The following is a 16,699-nucleotide window of genomic DNA, read 5'->3' on the forward strand; positions in this document are numbered from 1 at the left end:
ATGCCGTGATGCGCACTCTTGTGCGCATGCGGCATCACGTGGTCCCGCCGGCCAATCGCCGCACAGAGCGGCTGCTCCAGGAAGTAAACACTGCACGTCATAACGTGCAGTGAATATTAATTAGCCATGTGCCTGGCTGCTCTCCGCTCCTCCCCCACATTACTGAGCATGTGCAAGCAGTCTAACGCGGCTCAGCCGCGTCCAAAGTACTGCATGCAGTACGTTGTCTTGTGACGCAGCGTTACAATGTAACGCAACGTCCACACTGTGAACAGCCCCATTGATTTTTCATTACTGTGCGGTGGGCTGCGTTACAGGCTGCTCTAACGTGGGCCTGTAACGTCCCACTGTGAAACCAGCCTTAGAGGCCCTAAACCGTGAGGAGTAGTCTAGAAAACAAATGCCTCAAAATGACCTGTGAATAGGACACTGGGCCCCTTAACGCACCTAGACTGCAAAAAAAGTGTCACACATGTGTTATCGCCGTACTCAGGAGAAGTAGTATAATGTGTTTTGGGGTGTATTTTTACACATACCCATGCTGGGTGGGAGAAATCTCTCTGTAAATGGACAATTGTGTGTAAAAAAAAAATCAAAAATTTGTCATTTACAGAGATATTTCTCCCACCCAGCATGGGTTTATGTAAAAATACACCACAGAACACATTATACTACTTCTTCTGAGCACGGCAATACCACATGTGTGGCACTTTTTTGCAGCCTAACTGCGCTAAGGGGCCCAAAGTCCAATGAGTACCTTTAGGATTTCACAGGTCATTTTGAGACATTTGGGTTCAAGACTACTCCTCACGGTTTAGGGCCCCTAAAATGCCAGGGCAGTATAGGAACCCCACAAGTGACCCCATTTTAGAAAGAAGACACCCCTAGGTATTCTGTTAGGTGTATGACGAGTTCATAGAAGATTTTATTTTTGTCACAAGTTAGCGGAAAATGACACTTTGTGAAAAAAAACAATTAAAATCAATTTCCGCTAACTTGTGACAAAAAATAAAATCTTCTATAAACTCACCATACTCCTAACAGAATACCTTGGGGTGTCTTCTTTCTAAAATGGGGTCACTTGTGAGGTTGCTATACTGCCCTGGCATTTTAGAGGCCCTAAACCGTGAGGAGTAGTCTAGAATCCAAATGCCTTAAAATGACCTGTGAATAGGATGTTAGGCCCTTTAGCGCACCTAGGTTGCAAAAAAGTGTCACACATGTGGTATCGCCGTACTCAGGAGAAGTAGTATAATGTGTTTTGGGGTGTATTTTTACACATACCCATGCTGAGTGGGAGAAATCTCTCTGTAAATGGACAATTGTGTGTAAAAAAAAAAAAAATCAAAAAATTGTCATTTACAGAGATATTTCTCCCACCCAGCATGGGTATGTGTAAAAATACACCACAAAACACATTATACTACTTACCCTGAGTACGGCAGGACCACATGTGTGGCACTTTGTTGCACCCTAAGTGAGCTAAGGGGCCCAAAGTCCAATGAGTACCTTTAGGATTTCACAGGTCATTTTGCGACATTTGGGTTCAAGACTACTCCTCACGGTTTAGGGCCCCTAAAATGCCAGGGCAGTATCGGAACCCCACAAATGACCCCATTTTAGAAAGAAGACACCCAAGGTATTCCGTCAGGAGTATGGTGTGTTCATAGAAGATTTTATTTTTTGTCACAAGTTGGTTAAGGGGGTCAAGAGGCTGCCTTTCCCTGTTAGATTGTATTTTTTGTTGCATGCTCTAAAAGCTTTAAGAGTCGGGACTATTAATGGGTGATGTTGTAGGTTCTTTGCTTTTGGGGAGAGAGAGTCCCATATTAAGCTCTGTGTGTTTGGGACTTGTGGTTGTAGCGAGGCGTTTTCAATCTGTACCCAGTCTTTCCCCGAATCATTCCTCGCCCATCCTAATATTCTGACTAAATGATTTGCAAGATAGTATTTTTGTAAGTCGGGCATACCCGTTCCCCCTGCGCTTTTAGGTTTTGAGAGGACTTCGAATTTTAATCTAGGTTTTTGCTTACTCCAGATGAATTGCGCAAGTTTCTGTTGAATGTTGGGTAAGAAAGTTTTAGGTACTGAGATTGGGAGATTTGAAAAAAGGTACAGAAATTTAGGTAGGATAGTCATCTTCACAATTGACATTTTCCCAAACCAGGATAGCCCTTGTATTTTTCCCCAATTTTCAAGATCCAAACTTGTTTTTAGTTCTAGTGGTGTGTAATTTAGCGCATATAGTTTTTGGGGGTCAGAGGGCAGTTTAATCCCTAAGTATGTGATAGCTATTGTTTCCCACCTTAGGGGGAATGTTTGTTTACACTGATGCAGTGTTTGGTGGGACAAGGAAATATTTAAGGCACTTGATTTTGAGTAGTTTATCTTTAGGTTGGATATTGATCCAAAGTCTTCTAGACTCTTAATTAAATTTGGGATGGACTCTAGTGGTTGCGTGATGAAAAATAGCATGTCGTCTGCGAAGGCTGCTATTTTGTATTCTTTTTGTTTAATTGTAACTCCGTGTATGTTGAGGTTCTGTCGGATTTGGTTTAGAAAAGGCTCTAAAGTTAGGATGTAAATGATGGGAGATAGCGGGCAGCCTTGCCTCGTTCCATTTGAGAGGGCAAAAGGGTCAGAGAGCAGAAAGTTTGCTTTGATTCGGGCTGTGGGGCGGGAGTATAATAGGTTTATCCAGTTAATCATATTAGGTCCAAGGTTCAAGTGGGTAATTGTTTCCTCTATATAGTCCCAAGCCACTCTATCAAAGGCTTTTTCGGCGTCCGTGGAGATAAAACATCCCTCCACGGCCCGCCGAATCAGCCACTGTTGTATATCGATTGCTTTTGTGGTATTGTCCTTGCCCTCTCTTCCTGGAACGAACCCAGCCTGATCCTGCTCTATTAAGTCTGGGAGTATAGGTGATAGTCTGTTTGCTATAATTTTTGCGAAAATTTTCAAATCGTTATTAAGAAGGGAAATGGGTCTGTAGCTTGCGCAATTAGTTGGGTCTTTACCTTGTTTGTGTAGTATTGTGATATGGGCTTCAAGAAGTTGGTTGGAAGGGTGGGTGCCTGGGCCTATCGAGTTGAAGGCTGCTAGGAATGGAGTGGCTAGGACTTCTGCGAAGGTTTTGTAGTACAGGTCAGTTAGTCCGTCTGGGCCTGGGCTCTTGCCTGTTTTCAAATTATTCACTGTGCTTAAGAATTCTTCCTTAGTTATCGGGTGATCTAGATTTTCTGCTTTTATCCTTTCTAGGGGTTTTGGACCGAACTTTTTCAAGAAGTTTTGGATTTTATTTTGTCTGACTCTGTGTTGTTGGCTAGTCATGGTTTTGTTGCTTATGTTGTACAGTTCTTCATAGTATTGTCTGAATGCCTCTAATATGCGTTTGGAGATTGTGTGCTTTTGCCCTTTTTTATCTACTATCATATCTATTTGTTGTTGTGCCTGTTTGAGGTTCCTGAGCTTCCTGGCCAGGTATGCTCCCGCCTTATTGGACCATTCATATAAATGTTTCTCAGCCCTAAGGATTTGTTTTTTAGCGGACTGATGGAGTAAGTTCTTGATTTCCTCCCTTATAGTTTGAAGCTCCGCAAGGGTTTGCTTTGCTTGTTTTGCTTTGTGTTTCTTCTCTAGTTGTTGTAATTTTAGTAGGAGGGTGTTTAATTTGGCTTCTCTTTCCTTTTTTAGTTCTTTACCTAGTCTTATGAATTCTCCTCTAATCACTGGCTTATGGGCCTCCCAAACCAGTAAGGAGGGGCTATCGGTGGTCGTATTGTTATTTAAGTAGTCTATTATGGAATTATTTATGCGGTCAACAGAGCTTTGGCTGTCCAGTAGATCTGGGTTGAGTCTCCAAATAAATTGGTTTGATCTGTGGATCGGCATCTGTATAGTCGCAAAAACTGGCGCGTGGTCAGAAAGCACACGCTGTCCAATGTTTGTTTTTATGACCCACTCCAGATCTGCCTGGGTCACCAAAATATAATCTAATCTAGAGTACTTAGCGTGTGGGTCTGAATAATACGAGTAATCCTTTGTCTGTGGGTGTTGAAGTCTCCATACATCCATAAGTCTTAGGGATAAAAGATTCTTTTTTATTTTTTTGATTGAATTGTAGGGTATTGAGGATTTGCCATTGGAGGTGTCCATGATGGGGTTTAAAGGAGTGTTTATATCTCCCCCTAAGATTATCATACCTTGTGCAAAGTCAAGCAATAGGTTAGTAATTTTATTCAGGAAAGCTTCCTGTTTTTCATTTGGAGCATAAATTGCCGCAATTGTAATTGTCCTGTTGCTTGAATTTCCTTTTAGGAAGAGGTACCTGCCCTCTGGGTCTATTTTGCTATCTGTGATGTTCAGGGCACAGTTTTTATGGATTAGGATTGACACCCCTCTATTTTTCCCGGCCCCTGAGGTTGCATGGTAGCTTTTAGTGTAGTTTTTGTCTTTTAAAAATGGGATTTTGTTTTTTTTAAAGTGTGTTTCTTGTAATATAGCAATTGAAGTTTTTTGCCTATTTAGTATCCTGAAAAGGGAGGATCTCTTTTCAGGAGTGTTGAGGCCGTTTACGTTCCAGGAGGTCACATTCCAGTTTGCCTGTTTCCCCTCTGGGCTGAAGATACTTTTTGTAGGTTTCATTTTTCCTTCCCAAGGGGTAGGTCTGTTGTGATTGGGTTAAACTCTGTGATAATAGTTGGTCTGAGGTTGTTTAATCGTTTAGTTTTGGTCTCAGGGCTCGCCGCCCCGGTGTACTTAGCGTTGAATGCGTGTCTTATCGGTGGATAATTGGTGGAATCCCCTTTGAGGGGTAGTTTGTGACTAGCAGTACTTGCCTGTCACAGAGTACCCTCTCAAAATGAACTGGGGGTGTTTTCAGGGTGCCCTGTTGAGAGGGTTCCTGATGTGGGGTAATGGTTCTAGGCTCTATAAAAGGTAATCAAAACAGTATCGTAAAGATAGAAAGAAAATAAAGTTTCGAACAGTAAGGATTGAGTCCGAGATCTGTGGACCCTACTTGTCGCATTGTGTAACAGGATTTGTGATTTGTGATGGTCTCTTAGGCTATCTGGCCTGCATTATAGCTCAGTGGGGTATGTTGTTGTGTAATTTTAGTGAGTGTTCATTATTGGGAGGGTTGTTTAAGAGTTTGCCAAGTAATCCTAAAAATCCTCCCTGCCTCTCTAGTTTTTGCTTGTAGCAAATATTTTCCTCAGCTAGTACTTTTAAGGTTATGTTTTGCCTGGGTATTGTGTCTGACTCTTACTGCTGGAACTTAAGCAGGGATCGTTCGATGTGTAGTAGGGTGTAAAATCATGCTTTGTATAGATTTTCTCACAGTAAGCTTAACCCCCCCCCCCCCCCCCCCACCCAACACACATTTTTATCCTGTTGCACTCTTATTGAATGCCCCTTGTATGCGTGTTTATATCATACTTTACATTATTTTGCATTCACAACTCAGTGAAAATACATCATTGTTACCAAGGCATAGTGCATAGGGGGAAGGGAGGTTGTGGTTTTCCTGCGAATCATAGCGTTATGCCCCGTCTGCTGGTTAGTGGCTGTCTTCTTCAGCGTGCGCGGGGGGGGGGGGGGGGACACACACACCAAGGGGGGGCCAGCCAAAGCGGGCAAATAGGTTATATAGTCATCTCTGCTATTCAGTTCAGCAGCAGTGCATTACTTCAGACGCATGGCAAGTTTGCATTCTTAAAAGTATCTGGGAGTCCAAGCATTTCTAGTTGTTGCACGCAATCTGTCCGATTTAAAACCTGGGGACCTTTATGATAGTTTGTAGTTACCACATGAGTTGTGGGGATGCAGGGTCCGGGTCTAAAGTGTTATAGGGTGACTGAGGCCAGTAATGCCGCCAAAGCTAGGCGTATACAAGATTAAATCGTATCATGAACTTTAGGACATATGGAATGGAGTCTAAATGCGGTGTCTCTCCCAAGTGGGGCCGCTGTGGTAACTTACGGTTTCAGGAACTGATTAAGAGGAGTCCCCATCTTCTGAGCCCGAGAGGCTTGAGTCCTTCCTCGTGGCTTTCTTGTTTGTTTGCGAGTGTGCAGGGGAGACAGCTGGGTCTCCTCTTCCTCCCGAGTCTGCAGCCTTCGCCTCTTGTACTTGATATTCTTCGTACCAGCTGGGGAGAGCGATCTTGGGTAAGCCCAGAAGTTTAGTGAAGCCTGGCAGGTCTTGCGGTGTTCGCAGGATCGCTGTGCGTCCCTTATGTAGCACTGTTAGCGCGAAGGGGAATCGCCACCTATATTGCATTCCCTTTTCCTTCAAGATGGCTGTTAGTGGCTTAAGCGCCCTGCGATTTGTCAGAGTAATCAGGGAGAGGTCCTGATATAAGCATACTGCAGAGTCATTGAAAAGGATTTCCTCCTGTGTCCTGGCCGCCTTCATGATGTCCTCTTTCAGCTGGAATGACGCCAGGCAGCATACCACATCTCTCGGGGGGTCACTATCCGCGCCCCGTGGTTTTAGTGCTCTGTGGGCTCTGACAAAATCTATCGGGGTGTCCTTGTCCCTCCCAAGGAGCTCGTTGAAGATTGCCGATAGTGCGTCTGTGAGAGTGTCATTGGAGACCGACTCTGGGAGCCCTTTCACTCTTATGTTGGATCTTCTCCCTCTGTTGTCCAGATCCTCTAGGTGCCTGCAGTGATCTATTAGCTTGCGGTTGTGTAAGTTCACCATTTTGTTCATTCCTTTTATTTTAGTGTCTCTCTTCCTCCCCGCTTGCTCTATTTCAGACAGCCTTATGTTTATGGCGGCTACCTCCTCTTTGACTCCGGCTATGGCTGTTGTAATGGAGTTTTTAATGTCCTCTGCAAAGGCTCGCAAGTCTGCCATAGTGGGGGGAGCTTCCCTGGATGACCCCTTAGGAGATGAGGGATTCTTACTTTTTTCGGGGGATTCCTCTGATGGAGCCGGAGAGGCCGCGGTCTCGCTGCGTGTGGGCGCCATTTTCCCAGCCGCGTTGTTCTGCTTCCTCGCTTGCTGGTGTTTAAATATCTCGGGGACCGTTTTGCCTGCCGGGTTGTATCCTTCCATATGCGATCTCTTGTTGGTCTGGATTCGGGTCTGCATGCCCAGAAACGGCGTAGTAGCTTAGTTTGCTTATCCTGTGGATCAGTGTTAGCTCTGGGTCCGGAGCTCAGTTCTCAAGCGTCCGCCATCATCGCGTGCCTAGCCACGCCCCCCCCGTAGCAGATTTCATTTTTTTTTTGTCGCAAGTTAGAAGAAATGGAAAAAAAAAAAATTTTTGTCACAAAGTGTCATTTTCCGCTAACTTGTGACAAAAAATAAAATCTTCTATGAACTCACCATGCCTCTCAGTGAATACTTTGGGATGTCTTCTTTCCAAAATGTGGTCATTTAGGGGGTATTTATACTATCCTGGAATTTTAGCACCTCATGAAACATGACAGGTGGTCAGAAAAGTCAGAGATGCTTCAAAATGGGAAAATTCACTTTTGGCACCATAGTTTGTAAACACTATAACTTTTACCCAAACCAATAAATATACACTGAATGGATTTTTTTTTTATCAAAGACATGTAGCACAATAAATTTGGACAAAAATGTATACAGAAAATTTACTTTATTTGAAAAATGTCAGCACAGAAAGTAAAAAAAATCTTTTTTTTTTTTTACAAAATTCATGTCTTTTTTGATGAATATAATAAAAACTAAAACTCGCAGCAGCAATCACATAGCACCAAAAGAAAGCTGTATTAGTGACAAGAAAAGGAGGTAAAATTCATTTAGGTGGTAGGTTGTATGACCGAGCAATAAACCGTGAAAGCTGCAGTGGTCTGAATGGAGAAAAAGGCTCTGGTCCTTAAAGAGACTCTGAAGTGAGAATAAATCTTGCTTCAGAGCTCATAGTTAGCAGGGGCACGTGTGCCCCTGCTAAACCGCCGCTACAGCGCCGCTAAACGGGGGTCCCTTCACCCCCAAACCCCCCACTGCAACACTTGGTCGCAGACTTGGTCGCTTCTGGAGGCAGGGCGAACGGCTGCAGCCCTGCCTCCAGTCGCGTCTATGAGGTCTGAAGCGAGATTTATTCTCGCTTCAGACTCTCTTTAAGGGGCGAAAAGACTGTGGTCCTCAAGTGGTTAATATATTGCATAGTATTATACTTGAACTCTATACAAACAGCTAAATACCCCAAATCCAGGTAAAAAATGATAACTGACAGGCTTAATTTACAGCCATATTCTTAGAATATGGCTGTAATGCTTCTGATTGTGATTATCTTCATTCCGATAACTATTACAGTCATATTCTAAGAAAGGCATGAGATGACAAGGTTAAATGTTGTGTTTTTTTTTCCTGCCAGTCATTCACTGGAGGTGGCTATAAACTGGGTGACTCATCCATAAAGCAGTCTGAATATATCCAAGATGATGATCTGTTTAGCGGAGGACCAGATGTGAGTTTCCTTTTTACATTCACCTGTTATATTATTTGTTTGTTAACCAGTATTAGGCCTAGTGCACACCGGAGCGTTTCCGCTGCGGTTTGCGATCTGCTTGCGGGTGCGGATCCGCTAGGGTAATGTATTTCAATGGGCTGGTGCACACCAGAGCGGGAGGCGTTTTGCAGAAGCGCATACTCCCGGGCTGCTGCAGATTTTGGATTGCGGATGCGTTTCTGCCTCAATGTTAAGTATAGGAAAACCGCAAACCGCTCTGAAAAACGGCACTTCAGAGTGGTTTGCCAGGCGTTTTTTGTTACAGTAGCTGTTCAGTAACAGCTTTACTGTAACAATGCATGAAATCTACTACACCAAAACCGCTTCCCAGAACCGCAAAACGCTAGCTGAAACGCTACAGAAAAAGAAGAAAAAGCGTTTCAAAATCTGCTAGCATTTTGCGGATCGGCTAGCGGTTTTTGGTGTGCACCAGGCCTAATGCTAGGTACACACCATACAATTTTCTTTTAGATTTACCTGCCAGATAGCTTTTTTCCATGTTGTGGGTAAATCTAACAGAAGAATCTAACAGAAAATTGTATGGTGTGTACCTAGCATAACAGAGTAACGACTACCTGTTATTTATTATTATTTAGTATTTATATAGCGCTGACATCTTCCACAGCGCTGTACAGAGTATATATTGTTTTGTCATTAAACTGTCTTTCAGAGGGGGCTCACAATCTAATCCCTACCATAGTCATACAGTATGTCCTTCATTGGCCTCAATTCACTAAGCAGTTTAGACTAGTCTACTGATGGTATTTGTATTACTGATGGTTTGGTCAGTTGTATCAAAGAGGAGTTCACTATTACCAAATGGTAAACCATTTGGTAATTAGGTGGGTAAAGCAGGGGAAATGATCAAAACATGCAATTCACAAATGAGTAGCTATGACTGACATCCCTCTCTGATGAGCTCTCCTCTGCATACAATTAAACTCCTGCATAATGAATTCGAAAGGTTCCATCCTCACATCTAAGGCCACATACACACATCAGACCATAGTCTTTGGAAAATGAAAGATCACAGACCAATCTTACCACCCTTCATGTAGTATAAGAGCCATACCTACACAGTCTTTTCTATGGAGCTGAACTCCACATCAGAAAAAAATCTTTGCAAGATGCTGCACACAAAGATGCTGTCCAGACACAACAGATCAGTATCTGCAAAAGATCTGTTCCTGCCAAAAATCCATTCCTGCAAATTGCATTCATAGTCTATGAGATCTGCAGATCATCATACACACCTTGTTTAACTGACATTCATCTGCAGATCAGACAATCATCTGTAGATCTGAAAATCCATCCTGGTGGATCTGATCTGCAGATGAATGTCTGTTAAACAAGGTATGTATGAGGATCTGCAGATCTCATAGACTATGAATGCAATTTGCAGGAACAGATCTTTGGCAGGAACAGATCTTTTGCAGATACTGATCTTTTGTGTCTGTACAGCATCTGTGTGTGCAGCATCTTGCAAAGATTTTTTTCTGATGGGGAGTTCAGCTCCATAGAAAAGACTGTATAGAGTATGGCTCTCATACTACATGAAGGGTGGTAAGATTGGTCGGTGATCTTTCATTTTCCAAAGACTATAGTCTGATGTGTGTATGAGCCTTAACATACCTCACAGAATTACTTTACCGACAGAAATCAGCTGGTCTAAAGGCTCATACACACATCAGACTATAGTCTTTGGAAAATGAAAGATCACAGACCAATCTTACCACCCTTCATGTAGTATGAGAGCCATACTCTATACAGTCTTTTCTATGGAGCTGAACTCCACATCAGAAAAAAATCTTTGCAAGATGCTGCACACACAGATGCTGTACAGACACAAAAGATCAGTATCTGCAAAAGATCTGTTCCTGCCAAAAATCCATTCCTGCAAATTGCAATGATAGTCTATGAGATCTGCAGATCATCATACACACATGATTTAACTGACATTCATCTGCAGATCAAGCAATCATCTGCAGATCTGAAAATCCATCCTGGTGGATCTGATCTGCAGATGAATGTCAGTTAAATCATGTGTGTATGATGATCTGCAGATCTCATAGACTATCATTGCAATTTGCAGGAATGGATTTTTAGCAGGAACAGATCTTTTGCAGATACTGATCTTTTGTGTCTGTACAGCATCTGTGTGTGCAGCATCTTGCAAAGATTTTTTTCTGATGTGGAGTTCAGCTCCATAGAAAAGACTGTGTAGAGTATGGCTCTCATACTACATGAAGGGTGGTAAGATTGGTCTGTGATCTTTCATTTTCAAAAGACTATGGTCTGATGTGTGTATGTGGCCTTATCTCTGTCAGAGAAAGTGGAGGCAGTTACTTCTTGTTTGCCTTTGTGAATTGTGTAATTATTGAATGCCAGACCAGGTCTAAAAACAGGTCTAAAACATTACACCAAACCATCAGTAGACTAAAAACCATATGTAGAGTGTAGACTAGTCTAAACTGTTTAGTGAATTAAGACCATTGTCTAGGGCCAGTTTTAAAGGGAAGCCAATTAACTTATGTTTTGGGGCTCTGGAAGGAAACAGGGGTGCCCGGAGGAAACCGACGCAGACATGGGGAGAACATACAATCTCCATGCAGATAGTGCCCTGGCTGGGATTTTTATTGGGGACCCATTGCTGCTAGTGCTATCCACTACGCCTCCGTGCTGCCCATATTTTTTCTGTAATATTATTATTATTATTATTTATTGTTTTTATAAAGCGCCAACATATTACGCAGCGCTGGACAATAAATAGTAATATCCCCAATGCCCCCAAATCTCAAGAATCAGTTACAGGATTTTTCTATCAGTAATTTGGAAAAGGTTGGGGCCTGTTTCCACTTGTGCAGAATATGCAGCATTTCCCCACATCCGAGTCGCATAGATTAACGCTGCTTATCCAGTCAATAGCATTCCATCCGAATTGCATGCCGTTTTGATTCTGGTTGGCTTGCTACAGTTTACCGGCACACGGATCCGAATCACAGGTCCAATTCGGATGCGGCAACCGAGTGGAAATAGGGCCTTAGAACTTTTGGATTTATTGCTGCCATCTGCTTCATCTGTGCATTTCCATAATTTCCTGTTCGGATGGAAGTGTGTAAATATTTCTTAAGGGGCCCATTCACTGGTCGATTTTAGCCATCGATCGACGGCCGATTCGACCGTTTTGATCTAATCGGCTAGAATTTGATGCAGCAGAAAGCATGATCGATCGGCAGAACGATCGATTTCCAGCAGATTTTGATTGATTTGATCGTTCGGTCCAGACTGAAAATCTGGGTCGATCGGCTGCTGGCAGCCGACCGATGGCCCATAAGGTTGCATTGGATCGAATGGTGCAACACTGCATTTCGATCGAATTTTAATCGATTTCATTCTGAAATCTATTGAAATTCGATTCCTCCACATCAGATACATTCCTGTCAGATTCGACCTGATAGGTATCTGACAGAAATCTATCTGATGGTCGAATCTGCCGCAAATCTATAAGTGTACAGTATACAATTTTCATGCAATCTGACTGTACAATTTTTATACAATCTTACCAACATCCATGTAGTATAATGTTGGGCATACACGGGTCGATCCAGAGGCCGATTAGCCGCCGGATCGACCCCCGCCACGTCCCCGCGGATCAATTCCCGCTCGTCCCGCCGACTCTTTTTATTACCTGCTCGATTCGCCGCTATTGTCTGCCTGCGGGGATCGAGTGCGGAGTCGATCCCCGCGGTGATCGGACACGCCGGATATTATCAATCGAGCCATCAGACTCGATTGATAATCCTCCCCTCTACGCCGTGTATGCCCAGCATAACAGCACTTGGTGATTGATTGTACAGCCAGACTGCATGAAAATTGTATGTTGTGTGGCCATGCTAGGTAAACGCCATACAATTTTCTGTTAGATTTTCTGTTTGATTTACCTGGCAGATGGAAATGATCTATCTAAACATCTATCTGCCTAGCAATGAAGCATTGTTCTACTCAGCAAGAGATAACCAGAAGACAATGCACCAGAGATAGTGACCAGTCTCTACCAGTACTTTACAGAAAATCATCTAACAGAAAAATCTAACAGTAAATTGCATGGTGTGTACTAGGCATTAGAGTGACAGAGACAGCAACAAATAAACCTTTTTTGTTGGGTTTGAAAGAATTGTAATTCTTGTGTTCTCTTATGTTCTTTTTAATTTCCATCACTGATTTCCAGTCCCAGCTAAGAGCTTAAATTACACTTGTGATTATTTGAAGATGAATGGGAGTTAGACAGGCTTTTCTCTCTAAATACTAAATACACACAGGGTAGATTTTTCTGTGATTTCCTGTGCAATAGTTCAGGTCCTCTTTAAAGGACACACGAGGTGACATGTGACATGAGATAGACATGTGTATGTACAGCTCCAAGCACACAAATAACTAGGACCATGTTTCTTTTTTACTTTCTCTGCCGGAAAGAGTTAAATATTAGGTATGCAAGTGACAGTTTCTGTCCGGGTCGTGGCCGAGTCAGACTATAGCAAAATCCTCAATGATAAGTAATTACAGCCATAAAACGCTTTCCTGTCAGTAATTGGCTTCTGAGAGCAGGAAAGAGATAAAAATGGGCAATAATTCATAGATTTGAGATTTTGCATACGTCAATGAAGGTGTCATTGAGCAGAGTCAATGAAACAGTAAAAACTTAAAAACTAGATTTAAATATAAAATAAAATTTGGGATATCTAAAAAAAAGGGTCATTTTTAGGAGAAAGAGGACAATACAATTGTTTTTCTCATAAGATCATTTTCACCTCGGATGTCCTTTAAAACAGGGTTGTAAATCGGTACAAAAATCAAATGACTTCCACTCCTCAGTTTATGAAACCTCCGACTCCAGGTACCTAAAATTGCTCCGACTACTCAACTCAAACTCCTTAGTTTAATTTTTACAAAAGCTATGGATTTGGTTCGAAAATCAACCGACTCCAACTCCTCAGTTTATTGAAACCACCGACTACGACTCCAGGTACCCAAAATTGCTCTGACTCCTAAACTCCGACTCTACAGCCCTGCTTTAAAAGATACCCGAGGCAAACTGCTGTGTGAGATTTGAGGCTACAGAGATGTGGGGACATGCAGTATGTGCAGAGCCTTACCATGATTTCTGATGTCTACCGAGAGTCTTCATTTCCCTATGAATTGCTTCGGTAGTGACCGCGACTTTAGTAAGTAGCTGACCTTTGACCCGGAGGTACACACCTGTGCATGTACAGTATGTCAGATCCAACCCCTTTTGTTCGCACTCTGCTTTTTCCTATGTTTCCGACGCACGCTTTCATCACATACCACAGTTAATCTGACATACTGTGCATGCTCCAGTGGCTAAAGTTGCATCTGCACACATACCTACACATCTCTGTAGCTTGAAATCCCACACAGCAGTTCACCTTGAGTAAGCACATTTGAAGTGAGAACCATACAATAAAGAGCTAGTCATATTTTTAAACAATACCAGTTGCCTACTAGTCCTGCTGAACTTTCATGCATCAGTAGTGTCTGAATCACACACCTGAAACAAGCATGCAGCTTATCCAGTCAGACTTCAGTCAGAGCACCTGATCTGCATGCTTATTCAAGGTCTATGGCTAAACATATACGAGGCAGAGGACCAGCAGGACAGCCAGGCAATCTGCATTTTTTGAAAGAAAATAAATATGGCAGCCTCCTTCACTTCTGTTCTCCTATGAGGTGATCAAGTAATTTAAATCTCTCCACACACAGGTTAGTCACGTTTTTTATCATATCCTGCCATTTATATGGAAGACAAAATATGTCAGGAGAGTTATGTTTCCAGAGAGGAAAAATATTTAAAGTGTACCTGAGACTAAGGGAAAAAAAAAGTTTTATTCGTACCTGGGACTGGCAATCCGTCTCGGTAATTAGGGAAGTCAGGGGCAGGTGCAGTCCGGCCACGCACGCTCCCCCATTGCGCTCTCGCGGCTGGGAGCTCTCTAGTAGTACTGCGCAGGCCCAGAAATCTCCTGGTGATGGCGGAGCGTGCGCAGCCGGACTGCACCTGCCCCTGATTTGCCGAATCAGTGTGAAGGGGGCTGGAGGAAGCCTCAGGTTTGTATAAAAAAATTTCATACCTTCGTCTCTGGTTCACTTTAAGGGGCTAGTTTTGATACTTTACAGACAGGTGGGCCATGGGAATTGAGACAAGACTGCTTTAACACAAGCTATGTTTGGCTTTTGACAGGTATGCATACAGTGTCTGTCATCATGTTTAACCTTGAGAGATTTTAGTTATACTCAATACATGCAAACCTTATCATTCAGCTGCGTCACTGAAGGCTGTGTCAAGGCTAACTGACCATTTCAAGGCCATTTAGCTGTCACCACGCCATCATGCTGGTAATCCCTAACAGGGCTGATGCCAAGGCTGTTGGGTGTCCATGACATTTGTCATAGTTCTGCAGAAGCTGACAGCAAAAGTCCACAAATGCAATAAAACAAATATGAATCTGCATAGCTCTGTATTTTACAGTGTTTTTAGTCTGAGTTATCAAAACCAGCATAGGGAAAACTTGAGCAAAGCTGATGCAGCTGCCAGGAGCAATTAATCAGTTTTCAAGTGTTAAATGAAAAAGGGATTCTGATTGGCTGTCCTGGAGGAACTGGAAAACTTGTGTTAGTGTTTCTTATCATGTACTAAACATACTGCAAGACATGATTGTCTCACAGTCTGCCAATGTTTGTTTTAATTGTTTTATTATTGAATTTATTGACAGGTGCAGATATTGCTGAAGCTCTGGAGTAACGGGTTCAGTATAGATGATGGAGAACTAAGACCTTACTCAGATCCAGTGAATGCTCAGTTTCTTGATTCCATTAAGAGGGGGTAATAATATAGTGTCATATATATAAATATTTATGTATCTACTGTATGTATAAAATTTGAGTTGTATTTGGCTGCTTACTGCTTTAAAGAAGTTGCAAATACTTTAGTTTATAAAAGTATGATGTTTGGAGCAATTAGCATTGCAAAAAACTTATGGAGGTGTTATGCTCCGGGCCGGTTATAGACTTTTTGCTGCCTGAGGTAAACTTGTGAGGATGTAGGTTATTATAGCTGTGGTGCGATAAAAAAAGCACCCTCAGTATAGGTAGGTGGCCAAGTACAGTTGCCCCCTGTATAGGTGGCCAGGTATAGGTGACCACAGAATAGGTAGCCAGGTAAAGGTGCCACCAGTATAGTTGCCCTTGTATAGGTAGGCAGTAGAGTTGCCCCCAGTAAAGGTAGCTAGTATAGTTGTCACCAGAATAGGTTAGCCAGATAGGTGCCCCCAGTATAGGTAGCCAGGTATAGTTGATCCCAGTATAGGTAGCCAGGCATAGTTGCCCCCATTATAGGTAGCCAGTATAGTTGCCCCCAGTATAGGTAGCCAGGCATAGTTTCCCCCAGTATAGGTAGCCAGTATAGTTGCCCCCAGTATAGGTAGCCAGTATAGTTGCCCCCAGTATAGGTAGCCAGGCATAGTTGCTCCCAGTATAGATAGCCAGATATAGTTGCCCCCAGTATAGGTAGCCAGTATAGTTGCCCCCAGTATAGGTAGCCAGGCATAGTTGCTCCCAGTATAGATAGCCAGATATAGTTGCCCCCAGTATAGGTAGCCAGTATAGTTGCCCCCAGTATAGGTAGCCAGGCATAGTTGCTCCCAGTATAGGTAGCCAGATATAGTTGCCCCCAGTATAGGTAGCCAGTATAGTTGCCCCGAGTATAGGTAGCCAGGTATATTTGCCCCCAGTATAGGTAGCCAGATATAGTTGCCCCCAGTATAGGTTGCCAGATATAGTTGCCCCCAGTATAGGTTGCCAGATATAGTTGCCCCCAGTATAGGTAGCCAGTATAGTTGCCCCCAGTATAGGTAGCCGGTATATTTGCCCCAGTATAGGTAGCCAGATATAGTTGCCCCCAGTACAAGTGGCCAGTATAGTTGCCCACAGTATAGGTTAGACTAGCACGTGCCCCCGAAAGGCAGCCAGCCTGTCCCTGGCTTCCCGACCACCGCTCTTTTACCTTCTGAGCAGCTGCCACCTCCTCCAGGACAGTCCCGGTGCTCCTCTGTGCTACTACAGTAGACTTCAGATCAGCGGTGACCCGCAGTGCCACACTGAAGGGAGGAGAGCGTCTCCCATAGCAGCGCA

General features: G+C 43.2%; 1 protein-coding gene across 3 annotated transcripts in view; it reads left to right on the forward strand.

The window, feature by feature from the left end:
* UBXN2B (UBX domain protein 2B) overlaps positions 1–16,699 on the forward strand; it is a 51,068-nt gene that overhangs the window by 19,316 nt on the left and 15,053 nt on the right. For all 3 annotated transcript variants that reach the window (XM_068237422.1, XM_068237421.1, XM_068237420.1), the window contains exons 4-5: positions 8,360–8,452; positions 15,283–15,392. In XM_068237422.1, coding sequence (XP_068093523.1) covers positions 8,360–8,452; positions 15,283–15,392 — 203 coding nt within the window. The remainder of the gene's footprint in view (positions 1–8,359; positions 8,453–15,282; positions 15,393–16,699) is intronic.

The sequence above is a fragment of the Hyperolius riggenbachi genome, chromosome 5 (genome assembly GCF_040937935.1).
Source record: "Hyperolius riggenbachi isolate aHypRig1 chromosome 5, aHypRig1.pri, whole genome shotgun sequence".
Classification (NCBI taxonomy): Eukaryota; Metazoa; Chordata; class Amphibia; order Anura; family Hyperoliidae; genus Hyperolius; species Hyperolius riggenbachi.